Source organism: Mytilus californianus, unplaced genomic scaffold (genome assembly GCF_021869535.1).
Source record: "Mytilus californianus isolate M0D057914Y unplaced genomic scaffold, xbMytCali1.0.p SCAF_4, whole genome shotgun sequence".
NCBI lineage: Eukaryota > Metazoa > Mollusca > Bivalvia > Mytilida > Mytilidae > Mytilus > Mytilus californianus.
The window spans coordinates 753,817-776,245 of NW_026262690.1; the positions used below are offsets into that span (position 1 = coordinate 753,817).

The 22,429-nt window shown below is 32.7% G+C and overlaps 1 protein-coding gene and 1 long non-coding RNA gene across 3 annotated transcripts; one reads left to right on the plus strand and one right to left on the minus strand.

The window, feature by feature from the left end:
• The first annotated feature begins 126 nt into the window (after nt 1-126).
• LOC127737240 (heparan-sulfate 6-O-sulfotransferase 3-B-like) lies at nt 127-13,895 on the plus strand. The gene is made up of 2 exons (XM_052247785.1): nt 127-815; nt 12,199-13,895. Exons 1-2 carry the CDS (start codon nt 364-366, stop codon nt 12,875-12,877), a joined length of 1,131 nt encoding a protein of 376 aa, XP_052103745.1. The 5' UTR covers nt 127-363; the 3' UTR covers nt 12,878-13,895.
• LOC127737241 (uncharacterized) lies at nt 7,082-8,365 on the minus strand. Of its 2 annotated transcripts, none has more exons than XR_007999285.1 (3): nt 8,014-8,365; nt 7,896-7,954; nt 7,082-7,364 (listed from the first exon to the last, which is right to left on the minus strand). It is a non-coding gene; the product is annotated as an uncharacterized LOC127737241 (long non-coding RNA). The 2 variants fall into 2 exon arrangements; XR_007999286.1 differs by lacking the exon at nt 7,082-7,364 and adding an exon at nt 7,433-7,482.
• Nucleotides 13,896-22,429: the final 8,534 nt, after the last annotated feature.

Genomic DNA, 22,429 nt, shown 5'->3' on the forward strand with positions numbered 1-22,429 from the left:
AATTTTAAAATTTTCTTTTTTTCGACACAAGACCGTAAAAATTAAACAGAATGAGGGGAAACAGTCGAAATTAGATTTGCCTTTCGGAATTATTTGGACTTAACCAAAGTCAATACGAAAGAAAACAACAACTTGTATTCCGAAGGTTGCAAAAAGATGGATGGAAACAATCTTCTCTCTTCTGGTGACTTTTATCTGCTTCGTTATTGAATATAAAAATATAGACACAAAGAGAAACCGTTAAAGAAATAACATGAATGAATTGTAATAAATGTCTTAGGGCATTTTTTTAACTGACGTTCGAAGCAGATCATTTTGACAAAGCAAACATCCTAAAGAATGTGTAAAAAGTAGATTTAGAAGATGAGAAGGGGTAACATAAGACTCCTTGTAACCATATGTGTCTTTGTGGCATTATTTATTTTATTGTTATGTCTTTATTCGGATCAAAATCATTATTTATTTTCACAGAAAACAAATTCATATTCTATTGACTTGAACTTTGACAGAAAACTACTGGACAAAGACTATGAACTTGATTTAGAAGATGAAGATGTTCTTGTTTTTCTTCACATGCAAAAAACTGGTGGTACAACTTTTGGAAAACATCTAGTTAAAAATCTTGACATTGACCAACCTTGTGAATGTATTAAAGGGAAGAAAAAATGTAACTGCTTAACTCGAAAGCAAACCGTCTGGTTATTTAGTAGATACTCTACTGGTTGGGCATGTGGTCTTCATGCAGACTGGACAGAATTAAAGGGATGTGTCGATAAAGAAATGGACAAGCAAGAAGGTTTACATAGAAAAAGAAGGTATGCATGTCAACTTAACTTAAGCTTGAAAAATTGAACAGGTTGGGACGAGACAAGTCATCCAAATAGGTTATAATTAGAATTATAGTTATCTCGTACCATTGTAAACTCGTACCAATGTCAACTCGTACCAATGCAAACTCGTACCACTGCTAACTCGTACCACGGTAAATTCATACCATTGTAAACTCGTACCAACTTATTTAAATGCATTCAAATGGTGTTTAATGATGAATATATACTTTAATTTCCCTCAATACCTCGTAAATCTGTAAAATGTATATAATTTGAAATTACAATGACCAATTTGTAGCTAATTTTCCTTGTCTAATTGGATAGAGAAAACCGTGGCAGATTGGCTTTGCTGTCTCCCTTGAGTAGACTCTTTTTTAAACTTTTACTGACAACTATTTGATTTAATTTTTAATCATTCCAAATCAGTATCATTGAATAGATTTGTGTATTTTTCTTTTGTTTCTAAAAGGAATTTTTATTTAACGAAAGAATTTATTTATTGTGTTTTAAATTATAAACTCATCATAGATACCAGGATTAAATTTTGTATTTACGCCAGACGCGCGTTTCGTCTACAAAAGACTCATCAGTGACGCTCGAATCCAAACAAGTTAAAAAAGCCAAATAAAGCACGAAGTTGAAGAGCATTGAGGACCAAAATTCCTAAAAGTTTTGCCAAATACAGCTAAGGTGATTCTATTCTTGAACTAGAAAAGCCTTAGTATTTCAAAATTGCAAAAGTTTTGTAAACAGTTAATTTATAAATATGACCATATCAATGATAATTCATGTCAGCACAGAAGTGCTGACTACTGGGCTGGTGATACCAAAACAAAATCATAAAACATTCATATTTTTTAATATACTTTTAATGGTACGAGTTTGCAGTGGTACGAGTTCTGATTGGTACGAGTTAACTTTTTTGGTACAAGTTTACGTGGTACGAGTTTACAATGGTATGAGTTAACTTGCTTCCATAATAACCCATTTGGCATATACATGTACAATGTAAGGTTTCATGTCGTTCTGGCCCTGTTGATCCAGACTAAGTTGATCTGGCCCATATTTAACCCTTTGACTGCATTAGGGACACATAGTTATGGACATACATGTATGTGTCCCTAGTCAAGATAGGAAAATGAAAGTTTTGCAAACGTGGCAAACAAACTAAAGAATAATTACAAATTTTTACTACTTGAATACTAATTATATAGAAATAAGAAGATGTGATATGAGTGCCATTAAACACTCCAAGTCACATTGTGTAAAAAGTAAACAACTAAAGTATGGCCTTCAACACGGAGCCTTGACTCACACTGAACAGCAAGCTATAAAGGGCCCCAAAATGATGTGTGAAAACAATTCAAACAGGAAAACCAAAGGTCTAATCTATATAAAAAACGAGAAACACTTATGAACCACATCAACAAACGACAACCACTGAACAACAATAGCATATATATTGAAGGGTTCTTATCACCCTGAATAGGGTACTTATAAAGTCAGAAACGGAAACGAAATATAACGAAACGAAACGAATTTGAAAATGAAGAAACAAAATACAACGAAATCAAAGTGAAACAATATATTTTTAGCCCAATAGCACTTAAGAATCAGACCCTTTAGGTTTATGCTCTTGATAGTTATCATTGTTACAACCACGTTAAAACACATATGAACTTCAACAACCACCTGGACAACATGTTCCTGACTTAGGACAGGTGCATATAAAATGTACTATATTTAGTATCTTGTAAGGTTCGCATGGCCGTCTGTCAGTTTTCGCTTGACCTCAACCTAATTTCCTTGATCAGTGAACAAGGTTAAGTTTTCCTTGTCAAATCCATATCTCCGATATTATAAGCAGTAGGTGCACTATATTGGGTGTATGTAATGATTGTATGGTGAACATGTCCAACTGGCAGCTGGTATCATCTGACTTTGATATCATATCAATAGTTCATTAAGGAAGAGGTGCACTATATTAATAATTTGGTTTATATGATGCTAGTAAGATGTATATTGCTGTTTGGAAGATGTCATCTGACCTTGACCTTATTTTCATGGTTCATTGGTCAAAGTTCAATTTCTGTCATGTAGTTTGTTTCTGAGATACTTTAAGCAATTGGTTTACTATATTTCAGTGAAAGGAATGATTTTGTACAACTTCCATGTCTGTCTTAAAGATTTATCTCACTTTCACTTCATGTTCATTTATCACTGCAATATTAATTTAATGTAAAGCTTGTAGTATAAACTTTTATTTTGACTTCAACATAAATTCAATTATGAACACTAAAACAGACTACACATTTCACATGTTTCAGGGTGTCCACTTTTGTTTAAAAACATCGACAAGAATTTAGATAATACAGATCAAACAGACTTGAATTTCTAAAAATATACAGTTTTAACATGGTTCAAGAGCATAAACCTAAAGGGTTGGATTCTTAAGTGCTATTGGGCTAAAAATATATTATTTCGCTTTGAGTTCGTTGTATTTCATTTTTTATACGACCGCAAAAAAATTTTTGTGGTCGTATATTGGTATGACGTTGGCGTCGTTGTCGTCCGGCGTCGCCGTCGTCGTCGTCCGAAGACACATTGGTTTTCGCACTCTAACTTTAGTTTAAGTGAATGGATCTTTATGAAATTTTACCACAAGGTTCAATACCACAAAAGGAAGGTTGGGATTGATTTTGGGGGTTATGGTAATAACAGTAAAGGAATTAGGGGCCAAAAAGGGGCCAAAAATAAGCATTTTTGTAACTTCCAGACATAACTTGTGTGTTAGTGTATGGATCTCTCTGACATTGTACCACAAGGTTCCATATCACTAAAGGAATGCTGGGATTGATTTTGGGGGTAATTGCCTCCAAATTTTAGGAATTAGGGGCCAAAAAAGGGGCAAAAAACAAGCATTTTTCTAGTTTCATGACAATAACTTGTGTGTAAGTGTATGGATCTTTCTGAAATTGTACTACAAGGTTCCATATCACAAAGGGAAAGCTGGGTTTGAGTTTGGGGGTAATTGCCCTAAACGTTTAGGAATTTGGGGCCAAAAAGGGGCCAAAAAACACATTTTTTTCTAGTTTCCAGACAATAACTTGTGTTCAAGTGTATGGATCTCTCTGAAATTGTACTGCAAGGTACCATACCACAAAGGGAAGGCTGGGATTGAGTTTGGGGGTGATGAATCATAATGGGGGTTCAAAAAATTTTGGGGGGGGATTTATTTTTTTTTCCTTTTTTTTCTTTTTTTCCTTTTTTGTTTCTTTTAAAATTTTCCATTTTAAGTTGGTTATTTCTGATTTATATTTAAAATCAAATAATAATGATATGGTAGGAGATACACACCAAACAGGATGTGTAAATTATTATATAATAAGTATTGTGCAATAGCAAGAAATTTTCAATTGCACAGTATTGCACAATAGCAAGAAATCTTCAATTGCACAGTATTGCGCAATAGCAAGAAATCTTCAATTGCACAGTATTGCGCAATAGCAAGAAATATCCAATAGCACAATATTGCGCAATAGCAAGAAATTGTCAATTGTACAGTATTGCGCAATAACAAGAAATATTTAATAGCACAGGATTGTGCAAAAGAAGATACTTCCTATAAATTGCTTATTTCTTGACCAATTTCAATGGGGTTTTATTCTTGATTTCATGGGGTTCTTTAATATGCTGAATCTAACCGTGTATTTAGTTTTTGGATTTTGGGCCCCGTTTTTAAATTGGTCCACATTGAGGTCCAAAGGGTCCAAAATTAAACTTTGTTTGATTTCATCAAAAATTGAATTATTGGGGTTCTTTGATATGCCGAATCTAACCGTGTATTTAGATTCTTAAATTTTGGTTCCGTTTTCAAATTGGTCTACATTAAGGTCCAAAGGGTCCAAAATTAAACTTAGTTTGATTTTAACAAAAATTGAATTCTTAGGGTTCTTTGATATGCTGAATCTAAACATGTTTTTAGATTTTTGATTATGGGCCCAGTTTTCAAGTTGGTCCAAATCGGGGTCCAAAATTAAACTTTGTTTGATTTCAACAAAAATTGAATATATGAGGTTCTTTGATATGCTGAATCTAACCATGTATTTAGATTTTTGATTTTTGGGCCCCGTTATCAACTTTGTCCACATTGAGGTCAAAAGGGTCCAAAATTAAACTTTGTTTGATTTCATCAAAAATTGAATTATTGGGGTTCTTTGATATGCCGAATCTAACCGTGTATTTAGATTCTTAATTTTTGGTTCCATTTTCAAATTGGTCTACATTAAGGTCCAAAGGGTCCAAAATTAAACTTAGTTTGATTTTAACAAAAATTGAATATATGGGGTTCTTTGATATGCTGAATCTAAACATGTATTTAGATTTTTGATTATGGGCCCAGTTTTCAAGTTGGTCCAAATCGTGGTCTAAAATTAAACTTTGTTTGATTTCAACAAAAATTGAATATATGGGGTTCTTTGATATGCTGAATCTAACCATGTATTTAGATTTTTGATTTTTGGGCCCCGTTATTAACTTTGTCCACATTGAGGTCAAAAGGGTCCAAAATTAAACTTTGTTTGATTTCATCAAAAATTGAATTCTTGGGGTTCTTTGATATGCTGAATCTAACCATGTATTTAGATTTTGGATATTGGACCATAATAGGTGAATGTTTAATTTAAAATTTTTAAGTTCTTAGACCACATTCAATCTGTGTTAGAAACCTATGCTGTGTCAAATATTTAATCACAATCCAAATCCAAAGCTGTATCAAGCTTGAATGTTGTGTCCATACTTCCCCCAACTGTTCAGGGTTCGACCTCTGCGGTCGTATCAAGCTGCGCCCTGCGGAGCATTTTATTCATTTTACGTTTCGTTTCTTTATATTTCGTTGCGTTTCGTTAAATTTTGTTGCGTTTCGTTATATTTTGTTGCGTTTCATTATATTTCATTTCGTTTCGTTTCTCACTTTATAAGTACCCCACTGAATAAGCAGGAATGATTATGCATTATACATTTGTATGCATATGACATTTATGTTAATTACAATTTTATTAAAAGTTATTTTATTAAAATATAAAAATTAGAAGATGTGGTATGATTGCCAATGAGACAACTATCCATCAAAGTTCAAATGAAGTGGATGTAAGCAATTATAGGCAACCGTTCCGCCTTCAACAATGAGAAAAACCCATACCGTATATATAGTCCGCTATAAAAAGCCCGACATGAAAAATATGAAACAATTCAATTGAGAAAACTAACGGCCTAATTTTAATAAAGCAATTTACGAAAAAACAAATATAACAGACATGAACCAACGACAACCACTGAACTACAGGTTCCTGACTTGGGACAGGCACATAAAGAATGTGGCGGTATTAAACATGTTTGTGACCGCTCAACCCTCTCCTAACCTACATGTAGTTGACTATCATGACTATTGTTCTTAGGTATGTATAAAAAAAATATTTATTTTAGAAGTTAGTACAAACTACAATCAACATTAACAGTCAAGGGTCTAACTTAAATAAGTTATTAGAGAAAAATAACATACATTTGTTATTGGGGGCTAAAAAATCAAAAATCTGTAATAACATATGTATGTTACATGTTTCAAAGGGGTATTATACATCCTTTATTTTTTTTAAATTATGTACTAGTTCTATTGATATTATAATTGTCTTTATGTATATTAAACTTTAGAAAGATATAACAGCCCATAGTTTGCCAATCATGCATAACACACCCATGTTATTACAGAAAAAATATGCCTGTAATAACTAAAGGGTGTTATTACAGCTTCTCTACATCTCTTCAAAGCCTTTTCTCCTACATATATCACAATGTATTTCAATTTATTGTAATAAATAATGATAAGAGCATGTAATGAGGTTCTGCGCAAGCTTCCTAGTCATTCCCAAGTGTCTCATGTAATAAGTTAAATGCCTGTAATAACTAAGCCTTGTTATTACACTAAGTTATCACTTAAAAGCCTTGTCTCATTGATTTACCCTGGTTGATCAAAAATGTATTAATTGAATTGGAAAATTAGTTTTCAAGGTTATGTATTAAGTAACTGCGCAAGTTTCAAGAATTCCCAAGTGCCCACTGAAAATAAAATTTTTATGGTACATTTAACTGATAACAAACATATGTTACTACAGATTAAGAGAAAGTATCCGTACTAACACATGTATGTTATTTTTCTCTAATAAGTTATTCAAGTTACACCCTTGACTGATTAATCAGCAATTTTTCATATGACTTTCATATTCTAAGTCTTTTCATCTGGTGTAAAATCAGGTTATACACAGCTGATGCACACAAGCTTTTGAAAAAAGGTATAAAAACTACTCAAAATGAGAAATATTGTTTAATTTTCTGAATCCTGTTCTCCAAGAGTTACTTACCTGTAACGTGTTGTCATTGATCATCAGTACTGTTTGCCACTCCTTAAAGAGTTACTTACCTGTAACATGTTGTCATTGATCATCAGTACTGTTTGCCACTCCTTAAAGAGTTACTTACCTGTAACGTGTTGTCATTGATCATCAGTACTGTTTGCCTCTCCTTACAGAGTTATTTAGGTGTAACGTGTTGTCATTGATCATCAGTACTGTTTGCCACTCCTTAAAGAGTTACTTACCTGTAACGTGTTGTCATTGATCATCAGTACTGTTTGCCACTCCTTACAGAGTTACTTACCTGTAACATGTTGTCATTGATCATCAGTACTGTTTGCCTCTCCTTACAGAGTTATTTACCTGTAACGTGTTGTCATTGATCATCAGTACTGTTTGCCACTCCTTACAGAGTTACTTACCTGTAACATGTTGTCATTGATCATCAGTACTGTTTGCCTCTCCTTACAGAGTAAATAACCTGTAACGTGTTGTCATTGATCATCAGTACTGTTTGCCACTCCTTACAGAGTTATTTACCTGTAACGTGTTGTCATTGATCATTAGTACTGTTTGCCACTCCTTACAGAGTTACTTACCTGTAACGTGTTGTCATTGATCATCAGTACTGTTTGCCACTCCTTACAGAGTTACTTACCTGTAACATGTTGTCATTGATCATCAGTACTGTTTGCCTCTCCTTAAAGAGTTACTTACCTGTAACATGTTATCATTGATCATCAGTACTATTTGCCACTCCTTAAAGTGTTACTTACCTGTAACGTGTTGTCATTGATCATCAGTACTGTTTGCCACTCCTTAAAGAGTTACTTACCTGTAACGTGTTGTCATTGATCATCAGTACTGTTTGCCACTCCTTAAAGAGTTACTTACCTGTAACGTGTTGTCATTGATCATCAGTACTGTTTGCCTCTCCTTAAAGAGTTACTTACCTGTAACGTGTTGTCATTGATCATCAGTACTGTTTGCCTCTCCTTAAAGAGTTACTTACCTGTAACATGTTGTCATTGATCATCAGTACTGTTTGCCTCTCCTTAAAGAGTTACTTACCTGTAACGTGTTGTCATTGATCATCAGTACTGTTTGCCTCTCCTTAAAGAGTTACTTACCTGTAACGTGTTGTCATTGGTCATCAGTACTGTTTGCCATATCTTAAACAGTTACTTACCTGTAACATGTTGTCATTGATCATCAGTACTGTTTGCCTCTCCTTAAAGAGTTACTTACCTGTAACGTGTTGTCATTGATCATCAGTACTGTTTGCCTCTCCTTAAAGAGTTACTTACCTGTAACATGTTGTCATTGATCATCAGTACTGTTTGCCTCTCCTTAAAGAGTTACTTACCTGTAATGTGTTGTCATTGATCATCAGTACTGTTTGCCTCTCCTTAAAGAGTTACTTACCTGTAACGTGTTGTCATTGGTCATCAGTACTGTTTGCCATATCTTAAATAGTTACTTACCTGTAACATGTTGTCATTGATCATCAGTACTGTTTGCCTCTCCTTAAATAGTTACTTACCTGTAACGTGTTGTCATTGATCATCAGTACTGTTTGCCACTCCTTAAAAAGTTACCTACCTGTAAAATATTGTCATTGATCATTAGTACTGTTAGAGTTACTTACCTGTAACATGTTTTCATTGATCATCAGTACTGTTTCTTAAAAACAAATCCTCTAATCATCAGTCAAATTTACACAACTTTTTCATGGACAAATTTTCATTTCCCTTGAATCAAATACTTCACAAAATCTCTGAATTTTATAGCAATTATTCATTACTACACATACATGTTTATATATTATGGGGGCCCGGCTGATTGACTTTCGGCCAGATTAGTTTGGGGCCAAAAGAACCTGATACCCGTTGTGATATTCCTATTGGATTTTCATGTTTAAATGGATAAAATATTTAGTTTTTGAATATAAAAAAAAATCCGTTTCTTTTGAAAGAAAGAGGCAAAAGATGCCAAAAGGACATTAAGATTACAAATCTAAGGAAATGTAGCAATACCATGGCAAAAACAAAAACCACAAAAAGACAACAGTCTACAAAAAACTACAAGTAACAAGAAAACTAAAGACAGAGAAACATGAACCCCACCAAAAACTAAGAGTTATCTCAGGTGACCAAGAAGGGTAAGCAGAGACTGAGCTGGCCTCCAAAAAAGAGTATTCACAGCAGTTACTGACAACTAGTTCAAAGCCTATTTCAACTAATAAAAAAATCATGTGCTCCCAGACTAAAATATCAATCATTTTTGTCACACCTTGACAGAGTCAAAAAGCGAGACATAGTTTGTGATTAGGTCTAGTTCATGGTGAATCACTAGTGGTAGGTCAATGATATTTGGTATGCAGTTGTATTAGCATTGGCACATCTCATTACCATGGAGATTATTTGGCCCCACCCCCTCAGTCAAGGTCTCTTGACTTTGAAACTTTGCTTAGTTTACATGTATTAGTTTGTGATTAGGTCAGTTTATGGGAAACCACTAGTGGTAGGTCATGCATCAATGATATTTGGTATGCAGTTGTATAAGCTTTGGCATATCTCATTTCCATGGAGATTATTTGGCCCCGCCCCCTCATTCATGGTCTGTTGACTTTGAAACTTTTGCTTAGTTTTCATGTATTAGTTTGTGATTAAGTCAGTTTAAGGGGAACCGTTAGTGGTAGGTCAATGATAATTGGTATGCAGTTGTATAAGCATTAGCACATCTCATTTCCATAGAGAATATTTGGTGACTACCCCTCAGTCATGGTCTATTGACTTTGAAACTTTTGCTTAGTTTACATGTATTAGTTTGTGATTAGTTCAGTTTTAGATGAACCACTAATGTTAAGTCAATGATATTCGGTATACAAATGTATGGGCATTTGCAAGTTTCATTTCCATGGAGATTATATAACCCCACCCCCTAATTATGGTTCATTGACTTTGAAACTTTTACATAGTTTACAAGTTAATGTTTGTGTTTAGGTTTGTTAAAAGGGAACGACTTATGAAAAGTCAATGGTATTTGGTTTGCAGTTGTATTAGCAATGGCACATCTCATTTCCATGGAGATTGTTTAGCCCTGTACCTTCAGTCATGGTTCATTGACTTTGAATATTTGCATCACTTACATGTTAAAGTATTGCTATTTTAATTTCAACATTTGCATTATCAAAATAACAAATAGGCGAGACATATCTCTGTGTTAACAGTTTATTGTTTTAATAAATTGAAACTGGTAGCAACTTGTTCAAGCAGAACTTCTGAAAGGTGCTAAGTGATTGTTTTTTAGTCCCTTACCAACCAAGTCGAAGGGGACTATAGGTTTGCACTCCGTCTGTCTGTCTGTCTGTCCATATGTCAGTCCGGCAAATCAGTTTTCCACACTTAATTTCATCATGCTTGAAGATATTGATTTGATATTTGGTGTATTGTTTCAGATTAAGTTTGAATTTTGTTCCGATCTGATAATTTTGTGCAGAGTTATGGTCCTTGAACTTAGAAAATTCCCTCATATAATCAGTTTTCCACACTTAATTTCATCATGCTTGAAGATATTGATTTGATATTTGGTGTATTGTTTTATAATGACAAGTTACAGATCAAGTTAGAATTTTGTTCCGATCTGATGATTTTGTGCAGAGTTATAATTATGGTCCTTGAACTTAGAAAATTCCCTCAAATAATCAATTTTCCACACTTTTTTTTTGTCATGCTTGAAGATATTGATTTGATGATTGGTATATAGTTATATCATGACAAGTTACAGATCAAGTTTGAATTTTGTCCCGGTCTAATGATTTTGTGCAGAGTTATGGTCCTTGGACTTGGAAAATTCACTCAAATAATCAGTTTTCCTGACTTTTTTTGTTATGCTTGAAGATATTGATTTGATAATTGGTATATAGTTTTATCATGACAAGTTACAGATCAAGTTTGAAATTTGTTGTGGTCTGATGATTTTGTGCAGAGTTATGGTCCTTGGACTTAAAAAAATCACTCAAATAATCAATTTTCCACATTTTTTTTCCGTCATGCTTGAAGATATTGACTTGATATTTGTTATTGAAACACCATGACAAATTATAGATCAAGTTATCATTTTGTTCCAGTACAATGAATTTTTAACCGGTAGGCATGGTAGGGGACTATGTATTGCCAGGCAATACTCACAAGAATGCTTGTTTCTTATTTGTGTTTTTTTGTCTTGCCTTGATGGAGTAAAAAAGCGACAGCGTCAACTATTTGTTAAAGGTACAAGATCTAAACAAATGCAAATTGACCGAAACCAGCCCTTATAGGGATGAATTCTAACTGATTTTCATGTTAATGTCTATCATAATTCATATAGAAAAGTATAACAGAAAAATGGAAACTGTTGACAGTGAGTAAATGATCAGCAATACACATGATACAAGATCTACAACATATATCAGAAACCATTTGATGATTCCTTAATATAAAGAGTTAGTGGAATATGTTTCCAAAACTTTAAAAGATAGGTAGAAACTGTGAACAGCAAAAATTATCAGCCATACAAAATCTGCTAAAATTATAATTATGACAGAAATCAATGGATGACAGGTTCCTTCATTAAAAAAAAAATCTGAACAGATCTAGATCTGTAAAAAACCTGGCCATAAGTTTACTTATTGTGTGAAAGATTGCTGCCTCTGTTGTTACTGATTTTAATGTTGCATATTTTTACAAGGTGTGCAAATCAGGTTCCTGGGAATCTCTAGTTTTAACTGCATGAATAGTTTTAGTCTTTATGTTATAAACATGATTGAACACTTTAAAAAAGTATCTTACATGACTTATTCTTGTACAGATTAGGGTATATATGATTTTATATATATTTTGAACTTCTTTAAACTTCCAATTGCTGTCTCTAGGAATCAGTTGTATTTTTAAAACTGCCTGTAATCTTGTTTTTTTTAGATTCCACTATATCACCATACTTAGAGACCCAGTGAGGAGATATATAAGTGAATGGAAACATGTTCAGAGAGGAGCTACATGGAAAGCTGCAAAACTTTATTGTAATGGACGCCAAGCTTCTTTAGAGGAAGTGCCATTTTGCTTTGAAGGCTCAACATGGAAGGGTGTATCATTGGAAGAATTCATAAAATGTAAATTTAATCTTGCTAATAATCGACAGACAAGGATGTTAGCCAATCTAAGTAAAGTCAACTGCTACAATGGGACAGGAATGAATGAGGAACTTAGACAAAGATTATTACTTGAAAGTGCAATTGAAAACCTTAAAAATATGTCTTTTTTTGGTTTAACAGAACATCAACGAGATACTCAACTCTTATTTCAACATACTTTTCACATAAAATTTTCTAAAGATTTTGAGCAGTACAACAAAACACATTCCGAAAAAGCTGAACATAAGGTTACGCAGGAACAAATAAGTTTGATAGAAAATCTGAATGCTATAGATGTTAAATTATATAAATTTGCCAAAAGATTATTTGAAGAAAGGGTAAAGGTAATGACAGAAGAAATTAATGAGTCTGAGTCTTCTCCTGTCAGTCTGATTGACAGAAAATCTGGAGAACAACATAATGAAACACTAGATTATGTCGAGGAGCTGTTTAAAGATGCATCCTAAAATTCCAAATAAAGTCATGTTTAATCAAGTTATGGTTCATTAAATGAAAGATTGATTGTACAAAATAATGTTTAACTCTTATATTCTGTCTATTCAGCTATTACCCAAAGTTTTATGAAATTTTAAGGATGTTTAATTCATATGACTCACTATCAAACCAGCAACAGATGGTCCAGAAAGCCTGACTCACTATCAAACTAACAACAGATGGTCCAGAAAACCTGACTCACTATCAAACCAGCAACAGATGGTCCAGAAATCCTGACTCACTATCAAACCAGCAACAGATGGTGCAGAAAAACTGACTCGCTATCAAACCAGCAACAGATGGTGTAAAACCAATTTCACCAAAGTCATCACAGAGAAATGGCCATGAAAAAACCTTTTAATTGTACAGTACATTTTAATTCAAGTTTGATGAAGAAAATTAGTATAAACATAAATGATAAATTTGATGTGTTTAAAATTTGTCATTTTCGGGCTGTGGAACTTGAAAAATTGAAGGTACATCTGAAACTCAAGACAAAAATATTACTGCATTTTTTCCATTGTGAAAAAAGACAAATCAGACTTAAGTTTTCAATTTTATGAAATATTTATGAAATATATATAGCGAGAGAAGAGAGAGAGAGGTAGAATGAATTATGCTATCAAATCAAGCTCAGTTTATTTTATTTTAAGATGTATATGTGATAAGTGATAAAGAAGAATGATCTATTTTGTCTGTTTTATGCATACCATTCCAAACTGATACAGTTTGTACATCACACATGTCACATGTCTTAGCAGAGACATATTTGACAATAATGTATATTTTTGTAATTCATAGGAGTTGTTGTCAGAACTACTTTATATTCAATATTAAGGAATATTTAAGATCTCATTACAAAGCATTTATGTTATTTTTTCTTTTTTGACATTTTGTAGTCTGTGATATATTGTCATATAAATCCATTTGTTAAATCATAATTATACCAAGAAGTTGGTACGTTGATAATAAACTTGTGTTTGTATAATAGCATGCATTAGCTGTCATAATTATACCAAGAAGTTGGTACGTTGATAATAAACTTGTGTTTGTATAATAGCATGCATTAGCTGTCATAATTATACCAAGAAGTTGGTACGTTGATAATAAACTTGTGTTTGTATAATAGCATGCATTAGCTGTCATAATTATACCAAGAAGTTGGTACGTTGATAATAAACTTGTGTTTGTATTATAGCATGCATTAGCTGTCATAATTATACCAAGAAGTTGGTACGTTGATAATAAACTTGTGGTTGTATTATAGCATGCTTTAGCTGTAATAATTGTTGGCATTTTTTTAAATTTGGTTTTACCAAACATTTTGTTCCAGTGTATATTTTGATAAGTAGATTTTGGGGTAAAAAAAGTTGGAAGCCTGGTTGTCTGCCTTGATCTACAAACAGTTCAAGTAAGTATTGATAAAACGTTTCAGTTCATTGTAAAATAAAGTTGTGGAAATATTCATTAACTGCTTGTTTTGACCTTTGATAATTGATTGGTTTAATGGTTGCCTACTAGTTTACATTGGAAGACATTGCCTGCCATCTAATCACTACTGGTCAAATGGTTGCCTACTAGTTTACGTTGGAAGACATTGTCTGCTATCTAATCACCACAAATTCTTGTTATATTTTACTTTAATTACAACCTTTTTCAATGGAATTTGATTTTAGACATGCCATAAAAGTTTAGGGTTTTTATACGCCCGTTTACGGGACGTATTATGGTATACCGTTGACCGTCTGTCCCTCCATCGTCAACATGTCGGACATTAACTCAAAAACGCTTAAACCAATATGCATGATGTTTCCGAGTTTTGGGGTTTTATTCATTAAAAAAGGGGGGATTTTCCAGTTTTTGGACAATAACTCAAAAACAGTTTCACCAATTTGCAAGAAACTTTGGTGAATTGTTTATTTCTATCGACATGAGCTCCCTTTTGATTTTTATAAATTTTAGACCATACATTTCCGATTTATGGGGTTTTATTCATTACAAAAAGGGGGATTTTCCAGTTTTCAGACAATAACTCAAAAATGCTTTCAGCATTTTTTATGAAACTTTGGTATATTGTTTATATCTATTGTTGTAAGCTCCCTTTTGATTTTTATAAATTTAAGATTTTACGTTTCCGAGTTATAAGATTTTATTCATAAAAAAAAAGGGTTGATTTTCAAGTTTTTGGACAATATCCTTAAAGTGCTTAGAGCAGTTTTCATTAAACTTTGATGACTGATTTATATCTATTAAGATAACCTCCCTTTAGTTTTTTTTATAAATTTCTGATATAACATTGAGAAGTTATTGTTTGTTTATAGTCTGACAACAGATTTACTAAGTATTGCGCAATAGCACAGTGTATTGCACAACAGCAAGAAATCTTTAATTGAATATAAATTCAATTCATATAACCAATTTCAAGTTCTTTGACTACATTTATTCAGAAACCTATAATATGTCAAATATTTTATTACAATCCAAATTCAGACCTGTATCAAGCTTGAATATTGTGTCCATTTTTGCCCCAACTGTTCAGGGTTGGACCTCTGCGGGCGTATCCAGCAGCGCTCAGCAAAGCAGTTTATTTCAGGTGTTTTAATTTTGTTTATATTAGATATCAGATTTTAAAAAATTATTGAAATTGCACCTTATATATTTATTCAGTAGTTATTGTAAAATGTTTTGTAATAAAAAGGAAGCCTTTTTGTGTGTCATCTGTAATACAAATTTTGTACCAATATAGTTGAATTCTGGATTAATTTTTTCTTTTATATTTTAATCAAACTTGTCATATGTCGCCATTGTCTGTTTACTTTTAAATTTAACCAAACTTGGCCACAATCATCATTGTGGTGTTTAGTTTTAACAAATGTGTACGATGACCCAACATGACCAACATGGCTAAAAACAGAACTTACACATAAGGTGTAAAATGCAAGTTTTGTCTATTCCATTTGAGGTTAGGGGTGCTCCATTTAAATTTGTTGACCTGTTTCATGCCAAATTTTTATTTTTTTTATTTTAGGGGTTGCCCCAGGCTGTATGCCTGTCTGAATTAGCTCCTAGTCCTGTGTTTTATGGAGCTCCCCTAACTTCAAATTCTGAATCCACACCCAAGGGCAGTTTTCTATGGTTGAGATCTTTGTGATTTTGTAAAGTTTCTCTGTTAGACCTTAAAATAAGAAGACCCATGTGTGTCTGTTTATTGATAGCCACAGAAATATTTATATTTAATATCTGTAAGTTTATGTGTCATCACAATCGAAGGTATCAGTTATAAAGCAAGATGTTTACATTTCTTTTGTGAAGTATGATGTAACAGGACATCTTGTAAGCATAATAGGGAAAATTGATGGTTTTTGTAAGCAAATGAGAAATTGTTTTGTAGAAGTATTTCTGTAATCTCATATTTTAATTTTATGTGTTTATGATCTTTGTAATATTCATATACACATCTTTTATATATCACTTTCATCTTTTAAATCTATTTTGTGCCAATATACATGTTATATGTATATTGAAATTCAATCATTTTTGCAGAAATTAGTGTAATAAGAAAATTTGATATTTATTCAGTATCACAAAGAATACTAGACATTAATTTAGTACTGCCTAGCATACATCTAGGACAGGACAAAAAATAACTGAATTGACAGATAATTGTGCTGTTCATTTCATACTTTGTAAAACTGTGAACATGTTTAAAGTTATATATTAACAGTAGATAATTTGAAGGATTCTAGGAATTCAAAATTAATGAACCTTTTATATACTTGTTAGAATGCAGTGATTGGTCTATTATTTTGTGAATTTCTTTACTGTGACTGGTAATGCTTTATTTTTCTCTTGATTTTCAGTCCATAAAATATCTGACCCAATTACTGTATTAATCATCAAACAAACGATAAAATATCTGATCCAATTTCAGTTTGAATCATCAAACAAAGCATTAACTATCTGATCCAATTACAGTTTGCACCATCAAAACAAAACATTAACTATCGGATCCAATTACAGTTTGAATCATCAAACAAACGATACAATTTCTGATCCAATTACAGTTTGAATCATCAAACAAAACATACAATTTTTGACCCAATTACAGTTTGAATCATCAAACAAAACATACAATTTCTGACCCAATTACAGTTTGAATCATCAAACAAAACATACAATTTCTGACCCAATTACAGTTTGAATCATCAAACAAACGATACAATTTCTGATCCAATTACAGTTTGAATCATAAAAAAAACCATACAATTTCTGATCCAATTACAGTTTGAATCATCAAACAAAACATACAATTTCTAATCCAATTACAGTTTGAATCATCAAACAAAACATACAATTTCTGACCCAATTACAGTTTGAAACTTTAAACAAAACATACAATTTCTGATCCAATTACAGTTTGAATCATCTAACAAAACATACAATTTCTGACCCAGTTACAGTTTGAATCATCAAACAAAACATACAATTTCTAACCCAAAAACAGATATTTTGAATCATCAAACAAAACTCTTCAGCTGGAAAATATTCAACAAAACTACTGTCTACAAATCAGTGATCAATATTAGTACATGTAGACACTAAATATTAACAAATCAGTGATCAATATTAGTACATGTAGACATTAAATATTATTCTACTGTTTTATCTACAAATCAGTGATCAATATTAGTACATGTAGACACTAAATATTATTCTATCAGTCTTGTAAGTTAAATGCTGTGTCTATTCATATATACTAGTATCACTTTGGTAAAATATGCTTGATTTAACCATAAACCCACCGTATGTATGGCACTGGAATGAAATAGATGATATAAATCTATGTTCATCATTTGACCTTTGCAAAAAATTCTTCCAACAACTGCTGCTTCGAAAAAAAACATTTGTAAAGAAATGATTAAATGAAATAGTTTACATTGTGGATGTTCGAGTCAAGATTGGCCTGATCACAGCTCTGACAATGCTTTGATTTAATTCAGGACCAAAATGACTTACCAGCATAGTTAAGATTCAGTTGTTGATTTTGTAGTCAAATTAAAGCATTTCTGATGAAAGAAATTGAAAAACAAATTTCAAATGGACTTTTACTATAAGGTTTAATTAATTTACTTACAGTGATTAACAAAAGAGAAAGTGTGTTTAATATATGATACACAGTTGACCATCAATGATCAATGTATTATCCTTTATTTATTATTTTATTATTGCATGGATCTTTTACACCCTTGTAATTTGATATACAATGTAACTACAATGGATCATACAGTAGTAAAACAGAGAGAATTTTGCTTTAATATGATAGTAGGTAATTCATTTCCAAAAATTACAACTAGCATTTAGATGAGAAGGTCTGTTCAGTTACACATTTTAGAAATTTATTGCAGTTGGACCACAAAATTTTGTGGGAGATTATTTTATCTGACACAACTAATTGCAGTTGTAATTATATTACAGAACTTTTCATGTTCCAATTTTTGTAAGTCAGGGTTACAATCGACAGGTTTTACCACTGTGTCTTCCAAAGTATTTAGTAATTATAAATTACTGTTAAAGTGGTGCTTTAAAAATGTTAAAGATGTAAATAGAATTTTGTAACCAAAGCAAATAAAAATTCAACCATGAACTTTTTTTCCCTTTCTACTTCGGTGTCTAAAAGAAATTTTGCAGGATAAAGCTTCCAGTGGTCACCACTTTCTTAAATTGACTGAGGAATATGGTGTAATAACTTAAAAATGGTTCATTTATAATGGTAAGGTGAACATCAATGAGACAGCAAACTGAACCCAAATAAACCAGTATGCAGTAACACAACAGTCAACAATATACATCTGTCATAATACAGTGTTTAATGATGGAGTAAGTAACACAACAGTCAACAATATACATCTTAAGCTAGGCCATTATACAGTGTTTAATGATGCAGTACCACAAAAGTCAACAAAAGACGTCTTAAGCTAGGCCATTATGCAGTGTTTAATGATGCAGTAACACAACAGTCAACAATATACATCTTAAGCTAGGCCATTATGCAGTGTTTAATGATGCAGTAACACAACAGTCAACAATATACATCTTAAGCTAGGCCATTATACAGTGTTTAATGATGCAGTACCACAAAAGTCAACAACAGACATCTTCAGCTAGGTCATAATAAAGTGTTTAATGATGCAGTAACACAACAGTCAACAATATACATCTTAAGCTAGGTCATTATGCAGTGTTTAATGATGCAGTAACACAACAGTCAACAATAGACATCTTCAGCTAGGGCATAATAAAGTGTTTAATGATGCAGTAACACAACAGTCAACAACAGACGTCTTAAGCTAGGTCATTATGCAGTGTTTAATGATGTAGTAACACAACAGTCCAACAATATACATCTTAAGCTAGGTCATAATACAGTGTTAAACGATGCAATACCACAACAGTCAACAATATACATCTTAAGCTAGGTCATAATACAGTGTTTAATGATGCAATACCACAAAAGTCAACAATAGACGTCTTAAGCTAGGTCATAATAAAGTGTTTAATGATGCAATACCACAACAGTCACCAAAAGACATCTTAAATTAGGTCATAATACAGTGTTTAATGATAGAGTAACACAACAGTGCAACAATATACATCTTAAGCTAGGTCATTATACAGTGTTTAATGATGCAATACCACAACAGTCAACAATATACATCTTAAGCTAGGTCATAATACAGTGTTTAATGATGCAATAATGCAACAGTCAACAATAGACATCTTAAGCTAGGCCATTAATCAGTGTTTAATGATGCAGTAGCACAACAGTCCAACAATAGAAATCTAAAGCTAGGTCATAATACAATGTTTAAAGATGCAGTAACACAATAGTCCAACAGTATACATCTTAAACTAGGTCATTATACTGTGCTTAATGATGCAGTAACACAACAGTCAACAATAGACATCTTAAGCTAGGTCATAATACAGTGTTTAATGATGCAATACCACAACAGTCCAACAAAAGACGTCTTAAGCTAGGGCATTATACAGTGTTTAATGATGCAGTAACACAACAGTCAACAATAGACGTCTTAAGCTAGGCCATTTTACAGTGTTTAATGATGGAGTAACACAACAGTCAACAATAGACGTCTTAAGCTAGGCCATTATGCAGTGTTTAATGATGCAGTAACACAATAGTCAACAATATACATCTTAAGCTAGGCCATAATACAGTGTTTAATGATGCAGTACACAACAGTTAACAACAGACATCTTAAACTAGGTCATAATACAGTGTTTAATGATACAGTAACACAACAGTCAACCACAGACATCTTAAACTAGGTCATAATACAGTGTTTAATGATGCAATACCACAACAGTCCAACACAAGACGTCTTAAGCTAGGCCATTATACAGTTTTTAATGATGCAGTACCACAACAGTCAGCAATAGTCGTCTTAAGCTAGGCCATAATAAAGTGTTTAATGATGCAGTAACACAACAGTCAACAACAGACGTCTTAAGCTAGGTCATTATGCAGTGTTTAATGATGTAGTAACACAACAGTCCAACAATATACATTTTAAGCTAGGTCATAATACAGTGTTAAACGATGCAATACCACAACAGTCAACAATAGACATCTTAAGCTAGGTCATAATACAGTGTTTCATGATGCAATACCACAACAGTCAACAATAGACGTCTTAAGCTAGGCCATTATACAGTTTTTAATGATGCAGTTACACAACAGTCAACAACAGACGTATTAAGCTAGGTCATCATGCACTGTTTAATGATGCAGTACTAGTAACACAACAGTCCAACAATATACATCTTAAGCTAGGTCATACTACAGTGTTTAACGATGCAATACCACAACAGTCAACAATATACATCTTAAGCTAGGCCATTATACAGTGTTTAATGATGGAGTACCAGAACAGTCATCAATATACATCTTAAGCTAGGTCATAATACAGTGTTTAATGATGCCATACCACAACAGTCAACAATAGACATCTTCAGCTAGGTCATAATACAGTGTTTAATTATGCAGTACCACAACAGTCAACACCAGACATCTTAAGGATGGCCATTATGCAGTGTTTAATGATGCAGTAACACAACAGTCAACAATAGACATATTCAGCTAGGTCATAATAAAGTGTTTAATGATGCAATACCACAACAGTCAACACCAGACATCTTAAGGATGGCCATTATGCAGTGTTTAATGATGCAGTAACACAACAGTCACAATAAACATCTTAAGCTAGGCCATTATACAGTGTTTAATGATGCAATACCACAACAGTCCAACAAAAGACGTCTTAAGCTAGGCCATTATACAGTTTTTAATGATGCAGTAACACAACAGACAACAATGGACGTCTTAAGCTAGGCCATTATGCAGTGTTTAAGGATGCAGTAACACAACAGTCAACAATAGACATCTTCAGCTAGGTCATTATGCAGTGTTTAATGATGCAATACCACAACAGTCAACAACAGACATCTTAAGGATGGCCATTATGCAGTGTTTAATGATGCAGTAACACAACAGTCAACAATAGACATCTTAAGCTAGGCCATTGTACAGTGTTTAATGATGCAATACCACAACAGTCCAACAAAAGACGTCTTAAGCTAGGCCATTATACAGTTTTTAATGATGCAGTAACAAAAGAGTCAACAATAAACGTCTTAAGCTAGGCCATTTTACAGTGTTTAATGATGGAGTAACACAACAGTCAACAACAGACGTCTTAAGCTAGGTCATAATACAGTGTTTAATGATGCAGTAACACAACAGTCCAACAATATATATCTTAAGCTAGGTCATAATACAGTGTTTAATGATGCAGTAACACAACAGTCAACAACAGACATCTTAAACTAGGTCATAATACAGTGTTTAATGATGCAATACCACAACAGTCAACAATATACATCTTAAGCTAGGTCATAATACAGTGTTAAATGATGCAATACCACAACAGTCAACAATAGACATCTTAAGCTAGGCCATTATACAGTGTTTAATAATGCATTTACTGGTCAATGCCACCAGTCAAGTATTTGTCATATAGGGGTCACAATACAAGGTTCAGAGATGGAAACAATGTCATGCTTTCATTGCATCGGAAAACTGTAAATATTGTTTAAAGCTCAGACAAATGAGTGAATTTTCAACTCATATTATCAAATATCTAACACTTAAACACTATTCTTAGCTTAATATAGAAATGGCACCATTGAAGATATTTCTGACTTCTGACAGTCATAAAACATGTGCTTGTTTTGCACTGGTTAAAAAATACCTGTGTTATCCTGTTAATTGGAGAACAAATGATACATTAGAAAACATACGCAATAAATATCAACTACCCCAGAAGCATTTATGAGGCTCTAGATGGATTTTACAAATTAATGAATAATGGAACAAAAAATGGAAGAATTGAAAAAAAATAGGCAAAACATTTATGAAAAGAGAATAATAGGGTGTTAAAAAATAA

Excerpts from the sequence above, each read along its gene's own strand:
- LOC127737240 (XM_052247785.1), top strand. The coding sequence starts at position 364 with ATGAGAAGGGGTAACATAAGACTCCTTGTAACCATATGTGTCTTTGTG. Across the intron at positions 816-12,198 it reads GGTTTACATAGAAAAAGAAG|ATTCCACTATATCACCATAC; the intron begins GTATGCATGTCA and ends TGTTTTTTTTAG.